General features: G+C 36.7%; 1 protein-coding gene across 3 annotated transcripts in view; it reads right to left on the bottom strand.

The window, feature by feature from the left end:
- Positions 1–376: 376 nt before the first annotated feature.
- Positions 377–25,663, bottom strand: part of LOC135211017 (polyunsaturated fatty acid 5-lipoxygenase-like) — an 81,159-nt gene continuing 55,872 nt past the window's right edge. For 2 of the 3 annotated variants that reach the window (XM_064244038.1, XM_064244040.1), the window contains 11 exons: positions 14,497–14,541; positions 13,731–13,856; positions 11,973–12,070; positions 11,630–11,762; positions 11,294–11,389; positions 10,690–10,904; positions 5,470–5,729; positions 4,999–5,115; positions 4,298–4,452; positions 3,914–4,077; positions 377–1,655 (listed from right to left, as the gene is read on the bottom strand). In XM_064244038.1, coding sequence (XP_064100108.1) covers positions 1,541–1,655; positions 3,914–4,077; positions 4,298–4,452; positions 4,999–5,115; positions 5,470–5,729; positions 10,690–10,904; positions 11,294–11,389; positions 11,630–11,762; positions 11,973–12,070; positions 13,731–13,856; positions 14,497–14,541 — 1,524 coding nt within the window. In that variant the 3' untranslated portion in view covers positions 377–1,540. Of the gene's footprint in view, positions 1,656–3,913; positions 4,078–4,297; positions 4,453–4,998; positions 5,116–5,469; positions 5,730–10,689; positions 10,905–11,293; positions 11,390–11,629; positions 11,763–11,972; positions 12,071–13,730; positions 13,857–14,496; positions 14,542–19,768; positions 20,791–25,663 lie in introns of those variants that run through there. The other variant, XM_064244039.1, reaches the window with a different exon arrangement.

Consider the following 25,663-nt stretch of genomic DNA (forward strand, 5'->3'; position numbering starts at 1 on the left):
CCTGGGAAGAGATTACGCCATTATCTTTGATCAGACACACAGCCTTTAATTCACCTGTTCAAGGGCAAGAAAACCACATAAGATATGGTTTCAGCCATATCTTTGAAAGGAAAACAAAATTTCTAACATCAAAATAGGGTCATAATTCTTCCAAAAAACAAATTTCTAATATCAAAATAGGTCATAACTCTCCCAAAAATAAAATTTCTAACATCAAACTTAGGTCATAATTTTTCCTAAATTAAATTTAGTACCAACACCAATCTGTCCTTTATAAGTTTAAAACAAAATGAAGTGAAATATAGATTTAGGTGAAAATTTATCTGGTCAGGTAGCATACAGGGAAACAGTTATAAGGATAATTAATGTTCTGTCATATTTGTGAAGTTTTATTATAAAATACCTTACATTTATAATAACAAAATTCTTATGAAAATATGTAAGTCCACGATCATTTTAACAGTAGTCAACAAAACATTAGCACATTTCAGATATTCATAAATTTTTCACCGCATAGCTTCTCATTTCCACATAACTGTGTAACTGTGAACAAGGTCATAAAACTTTGGTCCAGAATTTACGACAAACTGCTACTGTTAATGAGTGGAAATAACATTCATGGAATATATCTCCAAGCCTTGAGTTAGGATATATACAAGCTTCTTGTACACAAACGCGATGTGTTGTGATAAACATCAAGGTAACAATTAAAACAGGTACTGTATATCAGTTCGTTCATTGCGACAGTAACGGCAGAACTGCAAATGGCAAAACTATAAGGGTATTCTGGAAATGGTACTGAAGGTTTGGAAAATCAGACTGGGAGCTACCAAATATTCTCCATGTCACTGTGTGGCTTTGTTAAGAAATAGTGAAGTTACCTGTAAGCAAGATATCCGTACATGCTAAAATAAGCAAAAATCGCATGAATATTGTAGCATTTAATTACCTATGGGAGTGTGTATAACACTAAGTCTGCTTTTATCAGCTACCTAGTGCGCTGTATTAAATAAAAATGTAGAGCACCGGCAAAAAATAAATCATTCTACATTTACATTTAACTCTTAATAAACCATATGCATCATACTGTAGTACTTGGAGTTCCTCATATACAGTTCTATACCGCCAAATACAATAACCATTTTACAGTAATAACAATAGGCACATTAAGGATAAAATTACTGGTAGCAAAAATCTTGACAAAGTTCAGTTGTTGATTTGGGAAAGCAATTTTCCAGGTAGAATCATTTTCCTTATCACAAGTCTATACAATAACAGTGATGTTTCACTTTTGAACCTCGGTAAGAACAAACATACTCTTATAGAGTTCTCATGTGAGAAGTTCAATGCTAACTTATAAGGAAGCATAACAGTCAGCATTTATAAAATATTGTAATAAACTTTATTTTTTAGATTTAAAAAAATACACATCAGTGTTTAGGGGTGGTTATTTCAACACAATGAAATTGCCTCTGACATCTTAAGCTGTCAGTAAATATCATAATCTGTATTTTTAAATGTTATTTTGAAGATGAGACATTTAAACACTGATGGAATTTGGCACAATATCTGGGTCCATCCACTCAAATTTCCATCTTCTGTCAATATTCCTTCCCTTCGTAGCGTAACTCAGCTTCTTCAAGTTCTTTTTGAAACTGCAAAGGAAATTTTAAGTTAATAACTGGAATATCAGTAAGTCAGTAATTCCAGGAATAATTGTAGTAACCATTTATCTTCCCTTTTTTCTTTATGAATTTATGAAATAATGTCTGTGGATTAATTATACTGATTAATTTGAGTACGATGTTAAAGCACCTAGAATAATGTAAATTCAAGAAAGTTTTTTTTTTTTGGTCCACAGGAAATAAGAATCAGTGTCATTCGTGCAGAAACCACAGAATTACAGGAATATAACATATTAAAAATGGACACAGACAAGCATACTGGTGCCTAAAAAATAATGTTCTAGGAAGTATAAATGTCTTGAGATTCTAATGCACTGTATCCTAAGGTAGATGAGTGTGTAGTTGCTTAGTGGAGGAAATTTTCCTGTAAATAGCAGCTAAGCTTCCCTCTTTCGAGGCCAATGGTAATATTTCGGGGCAGCCTATTTATTGGAAACTGTCACCGTGGTGGAAGTAGGCAGCAGCACAGCCTAAACATTGATGCCCTTTAAGTGCCAATGGTTTGGGAAATAGGTAAAGCGTATGCTGAGGCACGGAGAGCCTACTGAAGGTTTGTGGATCTCATGGTTGGAAAAAATATCACCACATTGCAGATTAACCTCATCTGAGATCAGGTTTCAATTTTTTTTTTTAATTGTGAGAAAAGAAAATAATAAAATTTTTGCTACTCAGGATTGTGAGAAAGTCACAAAATAGGTGGAGCCATGAAGTTTACGGCTTCATATCCTACACTGGTCTTAAAAACCCAGAGAGGCAATAAAATTCTGGGCCTTGATGTTCCGAATGTATACAGATTCGGTGCACAAGAAAAAATGTATGGTGGTTGATTTGTTCAATGAGAAAAGGTTCGATCTTCTTACTCTTGAGTGACACAAAGCTGAAAAGGCATTGTTTACAGGAATGAGAAGGATGAAATCTTAGGTCAATTGGGTATTTTGAATATTTGTTTAACTTGAAAGATAATAAGAGTGGCAGAGCTGAATGCCACAAAACAGGAAAGGGTTAGTTTAAATTTGAGAATGCTTGTTGGGTAAGTAAGGCTGAAGAAGAATGGAAAGACACCCAGGAATTAACAATACCATGGTGAAGGATGAAGTTAGTGACTGCCAGGGTTTGTGGAATATGTTTGGATGAGGAAGGGATTTGTATGAATGCATGAGATGAATAACTGTTACAGTACTGAAAGGTAACGGAGACAATTGTACGAATTATACGACAAGGATAAATCAAAGAATACAAGTGTGGGTTTAAACATTGAAAGGGGGTGTGGATCAGGTGGTTGTTATGAAACAAACAGAAGACTGAGGGTAAAAGTTAACAAAAAAATAAGCATCATATGCAGGCCTAATACAAAGTGGAAGCAAGGAGTGTTAGAATATGTAGATTGGTTTCGTGTAAAATTTATTGTCAGACAAGAACAAGGTTATGAGAGTAAATGGAAAACACAAGGATGGAGGACTGAATTTTAATATGGATTGTGGCGGAGAGGAAGAGGATGGTTCATATATGAACCTGGGAATAAAAATAATAGATGAAAGCACAGGTGAAGCAAGGAAGGTAACTGCGTATGTGATCAATACTGGAAAGATTTCAGGTGTTACGCAATCCAAGGGGATATACGATTGGGTTGTTGAGCCAACTCTCTTTTATGAAACAGAGTTACTGTTGTTGAAAGTAAATGGAAGAAAAGGTTGAAGATTTCAAGAGGAATTGTTTGATTAGTAAATCTGTCGTAAAAGCACAAAAGCTCGAAAAATGTGGAGACATGCAGAAATGGTAGAAAGATTAGTGTAGGTGAAAGAATGGATATTGCTTTAAGGGGTTTCAGCGTAGAAAGATTAGTGTAGGTGAAAGAATGGATATTGCTTTAAGGGGTTTCAGCAAAGGAAAAATAATGAAAGACAAGTTGGTGAAAAGTGAATCATTTGTATTTCTAGGGAAGAGAAGACAAGAACTTTGCTGGACTAATAGAGTGAAAGGGGTACTGGAAGAGAAGGTCCAAAATATCCAAGGAGTTTGAGTATGCAAGTTAGAAGCACCACCTAATGTTATATTATTGCACGTGACAAGGCTAAACCCCAGAAGCTATATGACAAATACAACTGAATTTATTAGAAAATTTATATTTTTTTCATGATTTTATATAGTGAGATAACTTTTAGCAATGTCAATGATTTAACAGGTGAGAGGTGAAATAGTAATTTCAAAGGACAATTATGTATACTTACTCCTCAGCTGCTTGGACTCCAACTGGGTCATAGAGATACTGCATCTCAAAGTCACCTAGACTTTTGGTACCTCTGCTTGAAAGCAGTTTTGTGATTACCATGATGTCAAGGGTCATTCTCTTATCCGGAAGTATTGCCATGATGTCTTCTTCAGAGTAGGATTTCTGAAAAGTCAGTTTAATTAGATTTGTGAAAATTAAGTTTGAAATAAAAATTTACCGGATAAAGGTGCTGAAAAATCTTTTTTTTTTTTTTTACTAGGTTAAGATTCAATATTCACGCTTTCAGCAGCTAATAGGAAAGCAGAATATAAAGTGGAAAACTTGAAATAACAATCAATATAATGCATGACCATCTTAATTAGAAAAAAAAACTGCACAGTACCTTTTCTTTCGGTAAATCAGTAAGAAGTATTCCGGGATAATTTGGCACAAAGCCATACTGTTCATATTGCTGGAAATTAGCTGCAGCATGTCCTAGGGAGCACGTTGAAATGATGCATGTGACGGTGTCAATGACTTCCTCAACAGTTCTAAATCCTAGAATGCAAATATATATATGTAGTTCCTTCTACTTTGTATGTATTAGTATATACAGTATCCGTGGCTAGGCAGTGCTTGCAAACAAAAACAATTAGTATTTAGAAATATCCTGATAAAGATTAATATGATTTTAACTAAAAGCCACTGAACATTTTTATAGTAAAAGTCCTCCTAACCACAGGTACTGTATTACTAAGTTTGCAGTCATCCGCAAAGATACCACATCGACATAAAAATCTATAGAATCTACCAAACTTGGGAGATAACATGCTACAAACTTTTGTAAAAAAGAAAGGGAAGAAACCATCAGTGTGTTCTCCACCCCAGCTGTCAAGATTATCCAGAATTTTTTTAACATCCCTAATTTCCTTAATTCATATAATTCATAAGAATATAATTTAATTCACCTAAACATTTGTGCATGTAGATTCAACTCCAGTGAAAGGCTATTTTTCTTTTTTGTCTCTAGGAAAAAATAGCCTTGACACAAGAATCATCTTCTGCATATTGTTTAACCAAGTGCGCTGTGAAACCTATATTTACCTTCTCGGGAATCTCCTGGAATATCTTGTAAACCAACTCCGTTTTGATCTCTAGGTTTAACGAGTTCGTGTCTCCACCATTTAAGCTCCCAGTCTTGATGTACCTTCTCATCAGTATCTGTAAAATAATTTAAAACGTGTTGCTATCTTTACTGATAAAAATTGACACGCATATGTTATACTCGGTAAAACCATATATATACATAAGTATATATATATTATATATTTATATATATATATATATATATAGATTATATATATATATATTATATATATTTATTTTATTTATTTATTTATATAGTTCACTCATGTGTGCCTGTGTTTGTGTTGTATGGAAAATTATTAGATTTCACAATAGTATATAGTTTCCGTGGAAAAATTATGATTATTGTCTATTAAGCATGTAATATTGTAATGTACTATTTAATCAATACCATATATTAAGAGCAGACAGTTCAATAACACTGCTTACCATAATGATGTTCCACTACAGTTTTGACATATTCTCTAATGACGTCGTAGAGAGGAACTGCGTCGTCTCGGTAAGGATAATCTGGCAGAATCTCTTTGTCAAGTAAGCCACGAGATTCTATCTCATCACGAACCTTTCCTTCTCGCAGGAAACTCCATCTGTCGAAGCCTCTCTTCATGAGGTTGAATATCCCCTTTACTCCTTGCGTCATACAGTTGTCAACCCATCCACCAGGAGACACCAGTTTCTCAAGTCCTCGCCTGTAAAGATATTTTCAGAAACACCGTTTTATATTGCGTTGGGATTGGGAGAATTATAGAGTAGCTTTGGTGGAATTTATTTCAAAATTAAGGTACTAATGTTATACAGTCTGTTTGCCACGTGTTATTTATAACGTCCTGATTCCCCAAGTCATAAAGAATCCGTCCAGTTGATATCCATAAAGGAAAAAAATGGTGATGTTTCTCACTGGCAATGATTACAATCCATCATCCACTTGAATACGAATACTTCTCTGCCATGAACACTGATAATGATGGAATTTGGTTTTCGGATACATATTGCAGTAGAAATTATGGTAATCAGGGTCTCGGATTAAAGAAATATAAATACTTAGAGGTTATGTATAAATTTGAGTAATTTTGCCTAACAAGGGTGGCTCCATATATAAGAAAAGTTCTCTGTTCAGCAGAGCCACATCAGTTGCTGGGTCATGGATGAACCTACTGTACATTAAAACTTGCGCAACATTAGTTGTGTCATACACTAACATAGAGAGAGGGCTCGTCCCCCAACATACAGAGCGCCATTCACCACTGTCTTGGAGGCATCCTCGTGTTTCCAGGATATTTAGGCCTTGGCATTCAAGTACCTCTTTCACACCATCTATCCAACCCTTTCTATGGCTTCCTCTCTTCCTTCCCTATAACACTTCAGGGTTATAATCTCTTCGCTAACCTACATCATACGTTCTTCTCTTCCCACATGAAAGGACCTTCTCAGAATACTCTGATACATCCTTTCTCCTATTCACCCATGCATTTCTACTAAATCAATTCTTCATACTCTGTATACTACATAAAGAGCTCATCTCAAATTCATCACCCTTTTTCCCTCATTCATATTCTACATCCACATTTAGTTGGCTCAAAAGTCCCGTCAAACATTCCCACTATGGCGTCCACAGACAATCTAAGTCTCCTCCTGATCTTTAGTATACCACCACCTTTCTTGATCCAGCTGATAATCAACTCAGTGGTTTTGATAATAATAAAACCTATTCTGTGATTCATTTCTTCTCTCAGTCTACCATCACTGTTTCTCCTAAGTACCTACACAAATCAGCCATATCCAGTCTTCTTGCATCCCTATAAACATTCACTGTTACATCTAAATTTCTGTTTACTCTCATAACTTTACTGCGGCACACTTTTATTCTTAACTTTCATCTCTTTGAAATGCTTTCAAACTCCTTTGCAAGTTAGTCAGTTTCTCTTCACTATCCCAAATTATTTACAAACTGCAACCATTCCACACTCCATTGATGACTCAACTTCTTATCCTGCAACTTCGTTCTTACATTTACTGTCATTTTTCTGATGTTATATCACTCACTCCACAGAGATATTGAAGACGAACAGTGGCATACACTTTTACACCATCCCTCTCCCCCCTGTAAGTTCTAACACACCTGCCATTATAAAATAAAAAACGTTAATTGCTGTCAACAGTTTATCTATATATTACCAGCACCTCCACAGTAATTATCGATTTTATCGTAAACCTTTTTTTACATCACCATACATAGTTTTCCAGATTTTCCCCGTAGTTTCAAGGTACTTAGATAAGTGTTTCATACCATACACTTGAGCTTTACTCCCTCATCCTTGCCTAAACCCAGACGGTTATTCCCCTATTAGTACTTACATGGTATGCTAGGAAATGTTGTCTTATAATTTTAATCGTTACCTCTATCGCCTTACCTTTTTACAGTTAAACTATTATTCGTCACACTCACACGCTTTTCTATAAAACCTTACTTTTCCCTTCATCTGGAAATACAGGCCAACCTTGGTCAGACAGCCAGTCATACTTTTCACTAACATACTAACATCTCACTTGTAACTGCATCAACCCTGGAGCCTTTCCATTCTTCTTCAGCCTCATAACTGACTTAAACCAACACCTTTTCTAGCGTTGTTCAGTCACCATCATTCAGCTTATGCCTTCTCTTGAGCCTTTCATCTTTCCTTTCCAGCCTCATAACTGACTTAAACCAACACCTTTTCTAGCGTTGTTCATCATCATTCAGCCCTGCCTCTCCTCTTGGAGCCTTTCCATTCTTTCTTCGCCTCAGTAACTGGACTTAAGAAACCAATCACCTTTTCTAGCGTTGTTCATCATCCATTCAGCCCATGCCACTCCGTCTTGGAGGGCCTTTCCATTCTTTTTCTTCATCCTCATAACTGACTTAAAAGCCATCACCTTTTCTAGCGTTTGTTCATCATCATTCAGCCCCTGCCTCTCCTCTTGGCAGCCTTTCCATTCTTTCTTCAGCCTCCATAACGGACTTTAAACCAATCAAACCTTTTCTAGCGTTGTTCATTACATCTATGCCAGCCCTGCCTCTCCTCTTGGAGGCCCGTTCCATTCCTTTCTTCACCTCCATAACCTGACTTAAACCAACACCTTTTCTAGCGTTTTTTTTTTTTGTTTTTTTTTGGTTCATCATCATTCAGCCTACCTCTCCTCCTTTGAGCCACTTTCCTTCTTTCTTCACGCCTCATAACTGACTTAAACCGAACACCTTTTCTAGCTTGTTCATCTCATTCCTTTTTCAGCCGGTTGCCTCTCCTTCCCTTGGTTAGCGCCTTTCCCAATTTCTTTTCTTTTCAGCCTCATTAACTGGACCTTAACCAACACCTTTGCTAGGTTGTTTTCATCATCATTCGCCCTGCGCCCTCCCCCCCCCCCCCTCCTATTGGAGCCTTTCCATTCTTTCTTCAGCCCTCATAACTGACTTAAACAACAAATACCCCCCCCACCCCATTTTGTTTTTTTACTAGCGTTGTTCATCATCATTCCGCCCTGCCATCTTCTCTTGGACGACCTTTCCATTCTTTCTTCAGCCTACATAAAACTGACTTTAAACCAACACCTTTCTTAGCGTTGTTCATCATCATTCCGCCCTGCCTGTACTCTCCTCTTGGAGCCTTTCCAAATTCTTTCTTCAGCCTCATACTGACTTAAACCACACTTTCTAGCGTTGTCATCATCATTCAGCCCTACCGCCCTCTTGGAGCCTTTCCTTCTTTCTTCAGCCTCATACTGCTTAAACAAAACACCTTTTCTAGCGTTGTTCATCATCATTCAGCCTGCTCTCCTCTTGGAGCCTTTCTCTTTCTTCAGCCCATAACTACTTAAACCAACACTCTTTTCTAGCGTTGTTCATCATCATTCAGCTGCCTCTGCATCTTGGAGCCTTCCATTCTTTCTTCAGCCTCATAACTGCTTAACCCACACCTTTTTCTAGCGTTGTCATCATCATTCAGCCCTGCCTCCTCCTCTTGAGCCTTTCATTCTTATCTTCTCCTCATACTGACTTAACCAACACCTTTGCTAGCGTTGTCATCTCATTCACCCTGCCTCTCCTCTTGGAGCCTTTCCATTCTTTCTTCAGCCTCATAACTGACTTAAACCAACACCTTTTCTAGCGTTGTTCATCATCATTCAGCCCTGCCTCTCCTCTTGGAGCCTTTCCATTCTTTCTTCAGCCTCATAACTGACTTAAACCAACACCTTTTCTAGCGTTGTTCCATCATCCATTCAGCTTGCCTCTCCTCTTGAGCCTGTTTCCATTCTTTCTTCGCCTCATTAACTTGACTTAAAACCCAACACCTTTTTATAGCGGTTAATCCTCATTCAGCTGCCTTCCTCTTGGAGCCTTTCCATTCTTTTAAACTTCAGCTCATAAAACGACTTTAAACCAACCACTTGTAGCGTTGTTCATCATCATCAGCCCGTGCCTCTCCTCTTGGAGCCTTTCCATCTTTCTTCAGCCTCATACTGGACTTAACCAAACACCTTTTTCTGCGTTGTTCATCATCATTCAGCCGTGCCTCTCCTCTTGGAGCCTTTCCATTCTTTCTTCAGCCTCATAACTGACTTAAACCAACACCTTTTCTAGCGTTGTTCATCATCATTCAGCCCTGCCTCTCCTCTTGGAGCCTTTCCATTCTTTCTTCAGCCTCATAACTGACTTAAACCAACACCTTTTCTAGCGTTGTTCATCATCATTCAGCCCTGCCTCTCCTCTTGGAGCCTTTCCATTCTTTCTTCAGCCTCATAACTGACTTAAACCAACACCTTTTCTAGCGTTGTTCATCATCATTCCTCTCCTCTCTCCTCCACATGTAACGAACCATCTTCAAAATGCTCACTACACTGGCCCAGGACACCATTCACTTTAGACATCACCTATGTCTTCCATTGTTGTTTCTTGAATCCTAGCCGACAGTCCACCCATTTTCTCTTAACATGCTCTTCTCCTTTTTCTAAATTATATGCTTGACCTATCTTAATGTTTTCAACCACATAATGATCAGATATATCTCCATCCATTTCTCTTTTAACATTTACATTGTAGGTATACTAATGAATATTCTTTGAAAACCATGTGTTTCTAACAGTAAAGCTTCTTTCCCTACACATTTCCACAAAGCTCTCCATTCTCCTTTATTTTAGGAAAACCACAGCCACCAACATTTCTATTTCGTTCTCTCTCACCAACCTTTATAATCAGATCACTTAGCACAATCAACCTTGCCAATACAATCCCTCAACTAGCATATATACCTCTTTCACCCGCCCCGGTCTTCTTGACACTACAAATGTTAAGAAAGTTTTTCCCAGTAGTACACAGTATCCTTTCACTTTTTCTCATTGAGTGCCTAAGCATCCACCTTTCTCTCCTGAAATGATTCTCAAATAATGTGTTCCTTGTCTTCTGCACCACATCCCAGCATACTCCAAACCCCAGCTTTTAGTATTTTATTCCTTCTCCATTTTTTTTCTTTTTGCATTATGATGACTCGCACTACACAGGATAGTGAGGATCTATTCTTTTCTTTTCCTGGCATCTGAAAGATGTTGGAAAACATGTACCATCAACAATACGTAAAATTATATGATCGGTATGTGATATAGTGTTTGAATTCTTACGTGTTAATTGCCAGCAGGAAGAGGAAGTGCGGTGCCATGAGCTTGAAAAGTGGATGAGAGGGAGACAAATTCCTGTGCGTGCATATGACCACTCCCTCCATTAAGAGGTGAGTGTAACCCAAATGGGTGAGAGCTTGGTGGTGCTGAGCTTCTGCATTATTGTAGAACATTTTTGCCACAAGCCAAGTGTTTGGTTCATCCTTTGGGGTGTATACCTGAAATGGCAATATGATATACATCAGTGTATGGATAAAGTAATCGCGGTGGAAATAATATCTTCCACGGCTCAGTCAGTTATTTAAAAACCAATTAATTTCTGTTCATTTCATACAGGGAGTTTTTAGGCAGAACTTTATATAACTTTGGTATGCAATAATTATTTACATAATTATTTTTAACCTTGTTAACAGCAGTGACCATACCCCGAAAAATAATATTAATTTTCGTTTGTATAATTACTATATTTACAAAGAATGTTGTTGTAATTTAGAACAAAATTAGAATAAGAAAAATGTCGAAAATTATCAAGATAAATTATTTTTTTATTTGTCTAATCTGGAAAAAGGACAAAAATAAATGAAGACTTCTTGACTTCATTACTTACTGGATTATCAGCTCCTTTCTTTTGTTTAAGCTGGATAGCTACGGGCATCATCTCGTTTTTCTTATTTAGGTAAAATAGGGCCAAAGGGGCTGCAAGCTGTAATGGAAGGTACGTTTAATCGTTTTTCAATTATATGCTGCTTTGCAATATGATACATGCATCCCTTCTAAAACGATGTTCCACATTCATTACTAAAATTAGTTATGAACATTACTTAAGCTTCATTTCATACACAAGGAGAATGCTACTGTTGGGTTATATGTTTCAACATATTGTACAGCGTATTCATTCATGGTGGTCATCAGGTAACCCAATGTTTAAACTAACAGCTCATACCTCGCGGTCTTCTTTACATTCCAGTCCATCTAGTATAGCAAGATCACATATGAATATCTTGTTCTTTTCCAAGGCCTCTTCCAAAGTCAGGTCTTCTAATAGGTCTTTCACCGTTTCCTCAGTGACATCAAAGCTGGAAGAGAATTAACGGAAGTAGCTTATATATCATTTTGAAAGGGTAGTATTTTTTACCATATTGTTAAATACACTGAAATAGACTATATAGTCATTTGATGGACAAAGCCGTGTTTGTTAGCATGTCTGTTATTATACTCTTCAGTCTGTGAGCCCTCAAATGGATAGAGGATCTGAATTCATCTGAAATGTGTCATCTGAGACTTACTTTTCTGGGATGGATTTGCAGAGTTGTATCACGACAGGATTGACACCCTGGATCCTTTGTGCTCCAAACCACCAGTCCTCCCTCCATACTGACATACACTGAAATAAGAGAAGTTTTGCAAGTGTCAAATAATAAAGGCACGAAATGACTACCTGGCTGTTATGGAGTAACATTACAGGTTCATTATGACCCGGTGGGGTCCTCAACAAACCCCCTCCCCCTTCTTGGCCGCACTTTTCAGCTATAGTTTGCTTGGTAAACCGGAATTTTTGTGGCGCTGTTTATGGCTTCTGAATGATCTCGTGCCCCATTTATACAGGGGCGGGTTGTGCTAAAATGTCTGCGCGTTGGTCTGAATTTCCTTCGTCCAGGACACACTATACCATTCGTTTTTATTAAGTTATTTTTCTATTTAGTGTTATATGTTAGTCATTATGTATAGTTAGCGTTTGTCATTAATTTCGGTTATATAAAGGATGCAATAGAATTAATTAGATCATTATAATCTGCAAAAATAGGTAACTTATATGAAGTGTTTATATTTAAAGTTAGATAAACAAAAGAAAATATATTGTGGTATTAACGAGTCTTGAAGGTAACATCAGGTAACTGAGCTTCGTGTTTGCTCTGTGTCTCCTGATGTCCATTTAAATGCTCAGCTTTTCCGCCGAACTGTTTCAAGAACACCCGAGCTCACCTGGTTTCTTTTAACACTTGAATTAACTCACTAAACCTTTTCTGTAGATTTAGCAAATTTGTACTTTTTTAGTTTCTGAACTTGATGCAACTTGCCAATTTTACAGATTAATTTCGCTTAATTAGATTCAGCAGCACCCTGTAATCGTCTAATCTATTTGCTATGGTCTCATGCAATTAACAAATTTGGTCTTTTATGCGTTGGTCTATTTTTTCCATTTATTGCATAATACTATGTCATGTGGAGAGGACGAAAAGACAAATGTCTTGGCTTCCATAACTAACCAACAACGAAAGAACTGAAATGCCACAGCAAAGGCCAAGCCTCTGTCCTCAATAATTAAAATAACGCTAAGCTTTGTAGTATTTCTTCATTTTCAGTAACACTGAAAATGATTTGTGCACTTTCATTCAAATGTCTTTGGAGCACTCGCGTGTAGAGAATTCACTCATGAGTTTAGGGTGGGAAGGAGCTATCTGGTTGGTACTAGTGTGTGCTGAATATTATTTATTAGTTAATATCGGTGTTTAATGATCCTGATAAAATTCAAAACATTTTTGTTGTGTTTTTCGTTTAAAGCTAATATGATATTTTTGTCATCGTATTATGTAAAGTGAACTCAATTATGAAAAGAATATTTCTATCCTTTGTTCTCTTGTACGAATCAATGTTGTGATATGTGCATACATGTTCATATTTGCTTGGCTACTATGCGTGTATGTATATACTAAACAGTACATTTATGGGCACGCTTACATCGACATTGTACGAGAGCCGTTATAGACAAGTTCTTCTCAATTTTCAATTTGTTGCTATTAGGTTACCATTTACATCACTTCCCTTGATTATTCAGTTTCTTGTGACTGTTACTTATAGGACACAGTAAGCGGCAGGAGCGAATCTAGATAAACTGGAAAAAAGCTGTGTGTGACAACGAAAGGAATTCACACTTGGAGGAACAGGTAGTTTCCTCCAGTCTCTGAACACTTTTAGATATACAGCATTTATACATTATGATGCGACCAATGAAAAATACTGGTTGTTTTGCTTGGGATACTCACTTTTGGTTCTCCCAAACTCTGCTTGTAAACTCTGCGAAGGTCGTCGAGGGATTTCCATTTGGAAACTGTCCATTCGATTAATTTTGTTTGCGCAAGAAGCGTCGCCTTTTCCTTTGCGAATGTCCACTGAAAAGAAAAGGCACCGAATAATAATTAATACGTTTGAAGGGAACACATTCTGAACTTGTATGATGTTTATTTCGACCTGGTAATTGGATTAAGATGAAAAATCCCTACCTGCACGCACACATACACACACACAAACCCACGTCGTAAAAAGTACAATATAGAATGTTTGCCTAAGTTTTAAATTAAAACCAACAAATAGCGAAATTATCCTTTCTGTCGCTAACGAAAGGATGTGTTCCTTCCTTCCTTTCATACTATGGTGGTTGTTAGCATTTACTTTTGGTTCAAATGAAAAAAAATCGATATGGTTCAACTGATAGTCATGTCTAACCACTATTTTATGTTAATTAGGTGGTACTTTATTTCTACGTGGTTATATATATATATATATATATATATATATATATATATATATATATATATAATATATATATATATATATAATGTTTGTGTGTAGCTGGGCGTGTTGAACTCACAGGAATTTCTCGTATATTATTGCAAACTACTGCAGCGAAGTAATTAAACAAATGGTGAAAGCCTTACCGACTTCGTCTGTAACCCAGTTTATATGACTATATGTATAACTTCTTTTTTTTCTTAAAGATACAAAGAAAGAAAGTAAGTAGCAGATACTCACGTAGTATTCCTCCGAGAACTTTTCGTCACTGGGTAGATTTTCAATCTGTAGAAAGAAAAAACATTTTTCAGTTATCGTATAGGCAATACAAAACAACTGTATATGATAGGATACTTGGCGGCGATATTTCCAGTGGAGTCATCTGCTGCCATTTTCGAATACCATCCATTTTGATTATGTTAATATACAGCAGAAGTTCAGCTAGGTAAAGTATTCTAGTTACTAATGACGTCCCAAGAAATACAATGGTTTGCATTTTTTCGTCATTTGACATTTCAGGTACCCCTTTTTTTATTGGGTTTCGAGATGGATCAAGGCATTAAAATACCCCTCGCCATACTGCTGATATTCTGTTGTTTTGACTGCTGTCAGCAACAACAGCAGCAAGAACAACATCAAGTAAAACCTCATGGTTATTAAACTTTGGATTTTTCCGTAAGCGGCCTCTTTCGTCACATTCATTTTAATTATTATTTTGTTCCCCAACTGTTTACCAAATTGTGTTTGCCCGTGCGGTGTTCACTAACATGGAATTTTGTTGACAACATACGAAAACGGGATTGTGCGTAGTAGTGTGTTGCACGTGGTGTGTCCACGCCTGCAGATGTAACGCTCACAAACGGGCATTTAGAGCCCCTAAGTTGAACGCTAAGGCATCATGTATAAAAATGTCGTCATAGTGATCTGTGAGACGATCTACAATATTTTTTTTTTACATGATAACGTCGCTTTTATGATCTTACAATGCGGGCTCTCTCGGAGTTTGGCAGAATTTTTAAAATGTGTTGTAAACCAAAGGATAAGACACCAGTTTATAGTATTGCATGAATTCTTAATAATACATATGAATGACTATTATACGAGGCAAAACAAGAAAGGTTAATACGGAGGTAAAAATGTTGGCAGAATATAAACAAAAGCACTTCGGTTCCTTGTTCACCTTGGTAGTTCTTTTCATTCACAAAGACTTAAATGTAACAAGAATTTAACAGTGCAAAGAAAGAAGGGTTACATAAAGAGACCACAAAAATGCCAAACCACGTACTGTTGGCCAAGGTTTTTAGCCGTTTGCGGTAGCGAAGGTTTTCAAAGGATATGTCAATGCTCTTGTGCATGATGTTTTGGTTGATAGATGCCTTGCGCATTTAAGAGTACGGTTGTGTTGCAATGTCTTGGATAATACAGATGGAAACCTATGAAATCCACTTTATCATGCATGTTCCCAATAGGAGTTTTGATAACAATCGTGACTTTCCCAAGAGGAACATTGAAATTCTGCAAATTTTAGGATGAATTTTTTGTAACTAAAATTTCCATTGCGAAAAACTAATGAAACTGTGCCATAGATTACACAGTAATCTATGGGTAATTATTTTTAGCTTCTGAAAAGCACTCAGACATGCAGACAAGGAATATTAACCATAATAAAAAGGATAAGTAAAATTTAAAACAAATTGATGATTGTGAAAAATTAAAGCCCTTATCAGTGCTTAAAAAATAAATACTTATTGCATAAGAAATGCGCTCCTCTAAGGAAATTGAAATATTGAGGAGTCACAAATATGTTGTTGAAGTTTTTATTCAGTAAGGAAGAGACCAGACGCCTGGATATTTTTTTAAAATAAAATAGTCAAAGGGATAATTGCAGGCAAAGCATATTTCAAACGCATAATAGCATGATGCACTGTTGATCTGAGTATGGAAGCGTCTGCACTTCCGGTAGTTTTAGCTTTAGTGAAAACAAGATTAATTTTAGCTTTAGTGAAAACACGATTCCTTTACCTCACCATTATTTTCATGAGCGTGTCAGTAAAAGTAGATCGCAAAAACTCGTAAGTAAAACCAGGGTCTATAGACCTTGAGTAAAAAATATTTTGTTAGCTTAATCCTAATTACTATTAACGTAAAAACTAAGACTTTTTGTCATTAAAATTAGAGTTTTACAATTTTGTGTAACATTTGTAGCTTGTGTATCTTTGTTTTAGAGTAAGAATCTCATTCAGTAATGAGGAAAAATTCCAAGTATTTGTCGTTATGAGAATCAAGATAATACTTAAAGGTTGAGAAAGGGCTCTGGTGTAAATTCCTGGACAGTTCACATTTCCTCGAGTCAGGCTTTGAGGAGTTGCTGATATCGTAACTTGAATGACAGAAAACTAGTCACAGATCGAATCGCATTTCATGGTTGTTTTAACTTTGCTCTTGGAACAACCTTGTTGTTTTCATGATCTTTTTGGGCGATGCGCTATGCGCGTCCGTCACCGAAAAGTCTTGGGCCTTCAAAATGAAATAACATATTTTAATTGAAAGTTTCTAGTCCGTTTAAGGAAGGCGACCTTGAAGAGAACCAGTTTAAATGTAAAGGATGCAGCCATATTAACAAATATAAATGTATGAATGTAACCAGATCCAAAAGGCAATTGTGTTGTAGTTTACGATTTCTAGGGTTTTGACCACCAACATTAAACACGTTTTGTATGAGAACGCCATCAGAAATGTAAAAATGACGCCTCTTTCCAATCCTGGAATTTATGGCGTAAGTTTAGCTCTGGTTGATGAAAGAGTTCATGACGAAAGAAAGAACCCAACTGGTAAAGCAGCATGGAAAGAAGATGAATTTTGTGTTCTAACCATTTATCTGACAAAGTATGACGTTGTTTTCAAATCATATCAGATAAAGTCGTCAAGTTTCCGATGAAGATGTGTGTAAATCCTCTTTAACAATAAACTTCATTGGCAATCTGGATGAAAGAATTATTATCGATATCAAGAAGCCAAGTTCAAAGCAATAAAATTCGTCCACGAACAAAGTTACGTAAGAACAACCGGAGACTGGATCCTCTATTCGTTTTCTACTGATATAGTGACGCTCCTTCCCAAGTTCTCATTAGTCGAGGGAAGGCGGTGTTGACTCTCTCAGAATTACAATTGATTGCCTGTTCATCCTATGCCTTTCAAAATCATTTCAATTGTCACGTTAAGAAATTCTTGAACGTTTCCTTCGGTACACAATTTGATTCAGGCCAATGATAGTATTTTGTATATACGGGGCCGCGAGTAGTAGTCCGAAACCTTCGAACTTAACTGTAAAGGTTGAAATTCTGAGACATTCCAAAACACATTCCTTCGTGACGGCGAATCGGATGGAGGCCTGCAATCACTTATCAGAAAACAGTGATAGCTATGAAGCGTAAGGAATGAATGCTAGGAAATTTCATTCATAGCTAGAAAACGATTCAAGAGCCATTTCCCCTTGACACATAGGTTGTTATCTTGGAGAAAGTGTAGTCATTATTTATCACCTATTTAAGTCATATACTTTATCAGATAGCACGATCACGGAAAGTTAATAAAGAAAAAAGGAATCTTATCTTGCTTACAGAACATAGCGTTTCTTTGAAGATGCTCCCTCGTGTCGCAACGAAAAGTGTCCTCATGAATGATCGCGTTAGGTAATCTCTTTTTAAGTGCTGATGGTCATTAAGAAAAACCTCAAGTCGAGATGAACGATTGCCCAGTAACGCGATTATTTTTAGAAAGCCCAAGGAATAAATACAAGTTGGCTGCCAGCGTCAGGATGTGTGCCAACAATTTTGTGTACGTATGTGAACTGCATGAAGCATAATGAATTTTAAACAATCACATCAGGTCCTCTGCGTTTACCAGCATACTTCGCCCAAGCTCTAACTTAGGTGTTTCACAAGGTTATTGAAATCACGGAGAGATGTGCGTGTTTTGTATGCACACCGTTTGCTGTGTGCGTGTGTGTGCGTATGTTTTTCTTAATATTGTACCAATGCTTGTGTATTGAAAAATTTCATTATTATCGATATTAAGAGTTTCTGATTTACATTTTGTTGTGATTTGTAAAGAGGTTAAGGTGGGTCGATGTTTCTGGAATTATCGATGTTTGGAAAAAAAAAAATAAATAACAGTAACCTCTCTTTATGAATACTGAGTTACATGTGATAGTAACCTTAACATGTATGTCTGTATGTGTGTGTGTGTGTGTATATCAGTTGCAGCATTAACATTTGAATTCAACAACGATTTTTTTGTGTAAAGCCTGTAATAATAGAATACAAATATAGAAGTGTCTAAACATAGTAAATCGTCGAAGATTTTCGTAATTTGTTTTTTAGTTCATAATAAAAACTAGGATATCGTGACACTGCAGATGGCGTTTCCAAATAGGTTAAGCTCAGATAAAACAAAGTTCTTGGCTTGCGTGTTACGAATGAATAAATAACAAGACTGGTTAGAACTCCAATCCTTTATGGATACCTAACAGATAATTAAAGATAAAGTAAGGAGATGTTTTGTACTTGTTATAAAACAATATATGAATACGGTAGTTGCTTACAAAAAAAATATGAATACAATATTGCTCTTGATGTGCAAAACGATATGACTTGAGGATTATATGTATGTATGTATGTATTATATATATATATATATATATATATATATATATATATATATATATATATATATATATAATGTGCGTGCGCGCGCATGGTCACACAAATTAGAAAATAATCAGAAATAGGCTCCACTTCTAGTAAAAGGTAGGGAATATCAAATCAAGATTATTTGTTATTATGGACAGAACTTTCTGAACTCTTGATACAGTATTTATTTATTGTTTCAGCGCATTTTGTGAGGGTGCCAGAAAAACTAATTTTCCTTAAATGCAAACAAGTACTCCATACAAACCTCCAACCGAGTGAGTTTCGTGGAAATAGGATGACGCGAAGGTTAATTTTCGCGATATCATTCTTTAAAAGGAAACTCCACCCTTCTGCATTTATGTCGCATACGTGATTTCGTTTAAATTAGGATCATAACAGACAATTTTGTATCCGTCCTACGTCCTTTAGCATGTTCGTGAATCTATAAATTTAATATAAACACATCAGTATGCTTTTACTAAACTTGTATACAAGCGATGTCTACTATATGCAAGTAGACGACATTTGAGTGAGCTTATGTTGACATTCTCTGTATAAAGAGTTATTTATTGATTCATTAATTTGAAAAAGTATGTGACTTTGAATACAATTATTCTTCTCAAGGTGCTACATCTCGCGAGATATTTATTCATATATATGTATTTATGTATATGTGTGTGTGAGTGTGTCTACCTAGAAAGGTAAATTTCCACAGTATATGAGCTTGTGGAAATGGGTAATCCAGATAATATGAAATCGTTTGTAGACTGTAAAGTGGAAAAGGCAGATGGGGAGCGTGAAAATGTGAAGTAATGAATTACCTGGGCGGGACCACCTTCGACGTTTTGTTTGTATGTGTATTCCTTTCTCTTCTCGTCAAGATCTGTTTGTCGGGAACTAGGGTGAAGGTCGTCCTGGGGCAGGAATGTGTCATGGAGATATATCTGATACTTCCTATGGGCTGCGACCCATCGCTGAAGAGGGAACACCCATACTTTGCCTCCTTCCTCCGACCTATGAGCGGTCGTCGGTTCCCTGGGCACAGACAAATCTTTCGAGGCGGTATTGTTGTTAGAACCGTTTTCTGTGCCGTTCGTCGCCGCCTCAGGGTTATAGGTTTGCGGAATGACTTCCTCGACTTCGATACGGTCCAGGAACCAGGCAGCGCTCCCTCTCTTGGTTTTCTGTCCCCTAATTTTTTCCGAAATTTTGCCCAGGAGAGTTATGTCAGCAAAATTATCCCTCCAGACCTCCACCTTGACAATGGGGCCGTTGACGCCGCAGTCTTCCTTGAGATCGACGGTGGTCGTTGTTCCTCGTTCATTGTCATTCTTGAAGATTTTATTGGAGGAGATTGGTCCCGTGGTGTTGCCGTAGATGTCGTGTAAGACGACGTATACGTTGGCGTCGGTACCGGCCCCTCTGCGGTCTCCCGTAATCACGTGCAGACGATACATGGTACCTTTGAACCCTAAGACTTCGTCGTATGACTTCAGCAGCATATTCCTTATGGTATCCATCAGTTATCACTTGGGTTTTAAGTCTTTGTCAATATTGTAATGTTTAAGAGGAGGCTATTTTAGATTTCTTATAAAACTCTCAGTCCGGTCGTATTTCTTTCAGAATATACTAATCAAATACTGCTCAAGAGTTTTGTGCATTAATCCTGTCGGCAGTAAAAACAGGTAATGAACCGATGATTATCACCTATCTTAGAACAAGTCTAAGGTCATTTAAAATATCGATGCGATTTTGTTAAAAACATCCGCTAAAATAGTTCGCAAAGTGTACAAAATGATTTGCACTTTGACACTGCATTGCACTGCTTTTCATAGGATCACTTTCTTACATGTTCACTTATCTGTGTCTCGCCGGTAGATACTGATAGGTTGGTGTCTTGCCGCCGAATGAAAGAAGCTTCTGGTCCGAGGCAGAGCAAGGCAGACTCACCTCCCGAGAGTCACTCACCCCCACCACCCCCAACCCCCATCCCTATCCTCCGCACCTAGTTGCCTCATGTTACGTTCATCGATTGTTTTTTTTTTCTGATTTTCTTTTTTCTAGGAGGTCGTCGGGTATAATATTCCGCACGGCACTATCCATGCGACAGATTTCTATTAGAAATGAGCTTTTCATAGATTATTGATGTCGAAAAATAGGAGGATAAATATATTTAATAAAAGTATGCCCGGCAACTTTTGACTATTACGTATCGTTGTAAATTTACCCGGAACCGTGCACAGTAATGGCGAAAGGGATGACAATCACAAATACCTAAACGTTTCGTGACGGATAGCGTCATGCCGTGCTCAGTAAGCCCCCGAAAATGATCTTGTATAATTTGTCTGATTTTTCGCTGCCATGATTCTCGTGATTCAGGGGGTCAGTGTGATATTTTTGTATTACCTTTTAGATTTCTGTTTAAAATTCTAATCAGTTTCTGAAGAGTCGCTTGGAATATTGTAGAACCATTCAGTTGGTTTTGTTCTCACACGAATAAATGCGTAACCTTTCGTACTTGGGAGAGGCTGGGTGGAGAGAGGAAAACGTCTGAGTGATGAAAGTCACAAGGTTACGATTCGTTAGAAAGAAACCATACGAATTTCGCGGTCCTGGATGTCAGGATTCGAATGTTAAGTGGAAACGTTTTCGAACCACATACGTAGCTTGTTTAAAACTTGAGACGTGATCCTCTTCTATCACGTGAACAAAGTGACGCGTAATAGTATGATACCCGTCATTGATAGGGAGGACGGGTGGATAAAAAAGTAAATGAGAGAAAATAATGAATGTACATACATACACACCCATATATATATATATATATATATATATATATATATATATATATATATATGTGTGTGTGTGTGTGTGTGTGTGTGTGTGTGTGTGTGCACTATATATATAATATATATACTATATATATATACATACACAAATACACACACACTTACATTCTATATATAAAAATACACACATACTATATGTGTGTGTGTGGACTTTAATAACTGGATGGAGAAATGGACGCAGGGGTAAACCTAAAAATAACTAAACACAGAGACGATTCGATTTGCAACAAGTAAATTAAATGTATGTATATGTCACAGCCTTAAAAAACCTATATTGTCAGGTTTATGCTAAAGATGGGAGATCACCAACACTTTCGCGACACTTGGCAAGGTGCTTCCCTCGTCCATTTACTCTGGTAAACAGGAATAACATGGTTGAAGTTGCCAAACTCGGGAATGACGTAGCTTTACTGGATTAAATAGACGTGGATGGACAGCTTCCAAAGAGGATCAAGGTGTCGTTGATTCCCATTCATTTGCAAGAAACTTTAAAATTAATCTTTTTAAGGTAGTGATACGTGACTGCCGAAATACACACACACACACACACACATATAATAATATATATATATATATATATATAGATATATATCATATATATATATACACGCACAAATACACATATATATAACTATATATAACTATATATAAAAATACACACATACTATATAATTGTGTATTTCGGCAGTCACGTATCACTGCCTTAAAAAGATGAATTTTAAAGTTTCTTACAAATGATTGGGAATCAACGACACCTTGATCCTCTTTGGAAGCTGTCCATCCACGTCTATTTAATCCAGTAAAGCTACGTCATTCCCGAGTTTGGCAACTTCAACCATGTTATTCCTGTTTACCAGAGTAAATGGACGAGGGAAGCACCTTGCCAAGTGTCGCGAAAGTGTTGGTGATCTCCTATCTTTAGCATAAACCTGACAATATAGGTTTTTTAAGGCTGTGACATATACATACATTTACTTATAGCAAATCGAATCGTCTCTGTGCCTGGTTATTGATTTTTAGAAGGTTTACCCCTGCGTCCATTTTTCATCCAGTTATTAAAGCCCACACACAGTGATCCACATTAAGAAAGCGTATTCATTAATACCTGTAGTCATAGGTGAAACGTCTTCCCTATATTTTTTATGTGGTGTTTACAAACAGCAAATGCTATATATACAACGATGTGGTTTTCATGTCCTTAAGGTAAACTGCGTAAAATTAATTGGAAAGCAGCAGGTTACAAGAATTTTTACTTATGTAAAAGAAAATGACGAGGAACAGGACAGAAAAGGATAAAGCCTCAAGGAAGGTGCCATATGCAAACACTTTTTTTCTCCTTACACAATTACACAAAAATTTCATGCACTCAAGCACATTAAATGTGGCTAGTTCCGCGCGTGATGAGTAATGTTAATTTTTGTAGATTGTGAAAATTAAGTATAATTTTAAACTTGACACATTTAATAATATTGATAATAAGAGGGAAAAAAGTCTTCACTTTTTTATAAGACCTTGTTATTTTCTCATATTTTCCTTCTTTGTTTTTAATTCATGTATGGTAAATGAAGATCTTATGACCAACATAGTTTGCAGTGCGGATATTTAAAACCAACTGTTGCACATAGTATTTTGCTCCTGCATCCAGAGTCTTCATCTACTAAGACGTAAAAGAAACCTGTCTGATGTGAAAGGTGGTTTGTGGCAACTGATGTGCTGAAGGTTCACCTGCAACTCTCACTTTTGAAATCAGTTCAGCTCCTCTTGCTCTGCTCTGTTCTCACGATTAAGTTCGAGGATTGGAAGTCCCGACGAAAACCTGCTGTCACCGGAAGACTTGAGGCAGACTTCACAGACAAAGAGACAGGTAAATGTAGGTTGAAGGCTGATGCCAGGAAAGGCGAATTCAAGACTTCCTCGCCGGTAATCATTAGTATCGTAAGCTGTAGAGGTTCGAGAAGTCATGTTTTAAGTTTTTTTTTTTTTATTTAAATCTCAATATTTCACAGATAATAAATCGCGAAGATGAAATAGACAAGAATGTTACTTGATAGTGAGCAAATGATGTCAAGTGTTGACGCAACATCTGTCAGTGAAGCGTATCAACGATTTTCACTTAAGTCAATCATACGTGTCTGAGGAAGACTACAAACGTAACTGTGACTAAGCTAGCCAGTAATGGAACTTCTGCCATGTGACAGTGGCCGCTCACTCATCTGTAAAGAATCCACATCCCGCAACTTATCTTCAAGGCCAAGTTTGGGGAGAACCGGTACGGCGGTACCACCAAATCCCCATAGGTGGGTCCTATCTAGACGTGTTTCCCCGGGTATTGCTTTTCCGCCCATTTCTCTACTGATGAGGGAGAAAGCTTGGGCTTTACAGCCGGATGTTCGTAGTCGTGCTTCTTGGGCTGCAAAGCTTCTAAGCATCTGGAGATTTGAGGTGATGGCGGTGCTGATCCCCAAGATGTATGGGATTCCAAAGGGAATCCTAATTAGAATTGATTGCTATCCTGGTAATAGTTTACTAATTGCAGGAACATTATTGCACATTGCTTTTAAAATAGGGTAAACAATTACTTCGTTTTCGTAAAGATCAGAATTTCATGGATATTAAAGTATTCTTCGGGAGGAATTTGAATCTGGAAACATTTTTATTAGTCATCGTCGTTGTAGTAGCAGCATCATCAGCGGTGGTAGTAGTAGTAGTAGTAGTAACAATTGTGATTGACGTATGACTAGAATCGATCGTAGCTTTATCGGAAACTACTATTTTTGTGCACAATTGAATATTCAGTATCCTCTGTAACCCTTCACTTCATCACTTTCAGTTTCAGTGTGAGGCACCAGTAACTTTTGCGGTTTTCTTTGGCTTTTTATTTGTCTGCTTTAAAGACGTGTCTCTTTAATGACAGATCTAACATGTTAAATGCTGTCTAGGGTACTAACGCACTTGTGGTAGTACCTACTTTCAATATTCCATATGCATTTTTCGTATTAAGCGTAGTAAATTGTTTTATCATCAAGAATTTAAAAAAACTTACTTTTGTAAAAATGTGCCATTGAATTCTTGGAGCTTACTGGTATAATCACTCTACCGACTCAAAACCGTGGCTGTCTTCCAAGGTCATCGTGGTACAAACAGTGTGGAATACGGCAGTGCCTTAAATTTATTTCTGTACTCATAGCCTAAAATATGAGCTGCATCAAGAATAAGATTCTATTTTGCACCGAAACGGAGATAGTTATATATATAAAAAATGTTTACTGAAAAATCTTGTATAAATCAACTCTTCACACAAACGGCTCTTTGGACAAACTAGTAAATCCAAGGTCCAAAGAAGTAAATCAGTATCCACAATTCAAAACTGCGCCTGATACGAGCGGTTTTGAATGCAGGACCTCAGATGCAAATGTTGTCAATTTCTCGAGCCTTAAATGAGTCTCTTTTTCTTTGCTCGCTGCTGAAGGTTTCGGTCTATTTATTATGTGAATTGCTTCCATGATGTTTAGTTTATAATGAAAGACAGTACATTCACTCGTACGCCCGATTTTGCACATAAATGTAAAGGTTTTATACAATTCTTGACAGATTTCTCCCTTTTGTCAAAAGTTTCGCCAAAGATGTTTCTAAGTAGTTCATCATATCTCGTTATCATCCTCACTGTTAAAAGTCACATAGCATCTTTTAAGAATATAGGATTAAATATTATTATTATTATTATTATTATTATTATTATTATTATTATTATTATTATTATTATTATTATTATTATTTGGGAAAAACACCAACTATTAACAATTATATTATTGTGGACCCTTTAGAACATTATTATTATTATTTTATTTTATTTTACTTTATTTTTTT

Source organism: Macrobrachium nipponense, chromosome 4 (genome assembly GCF_015104395.2).
Source record: "Macrobrachium nipponense isolate FS-2020 chromosome 4, ASM1510439v2, whole genome shotgun sequence".
Lineage (NCBI taxonomy): Eukaryota > Metazoa > Arthropoda > Malacostraca > Decapoda > Palaemonidae > Macrobrachium > Macrobrachium nipponense.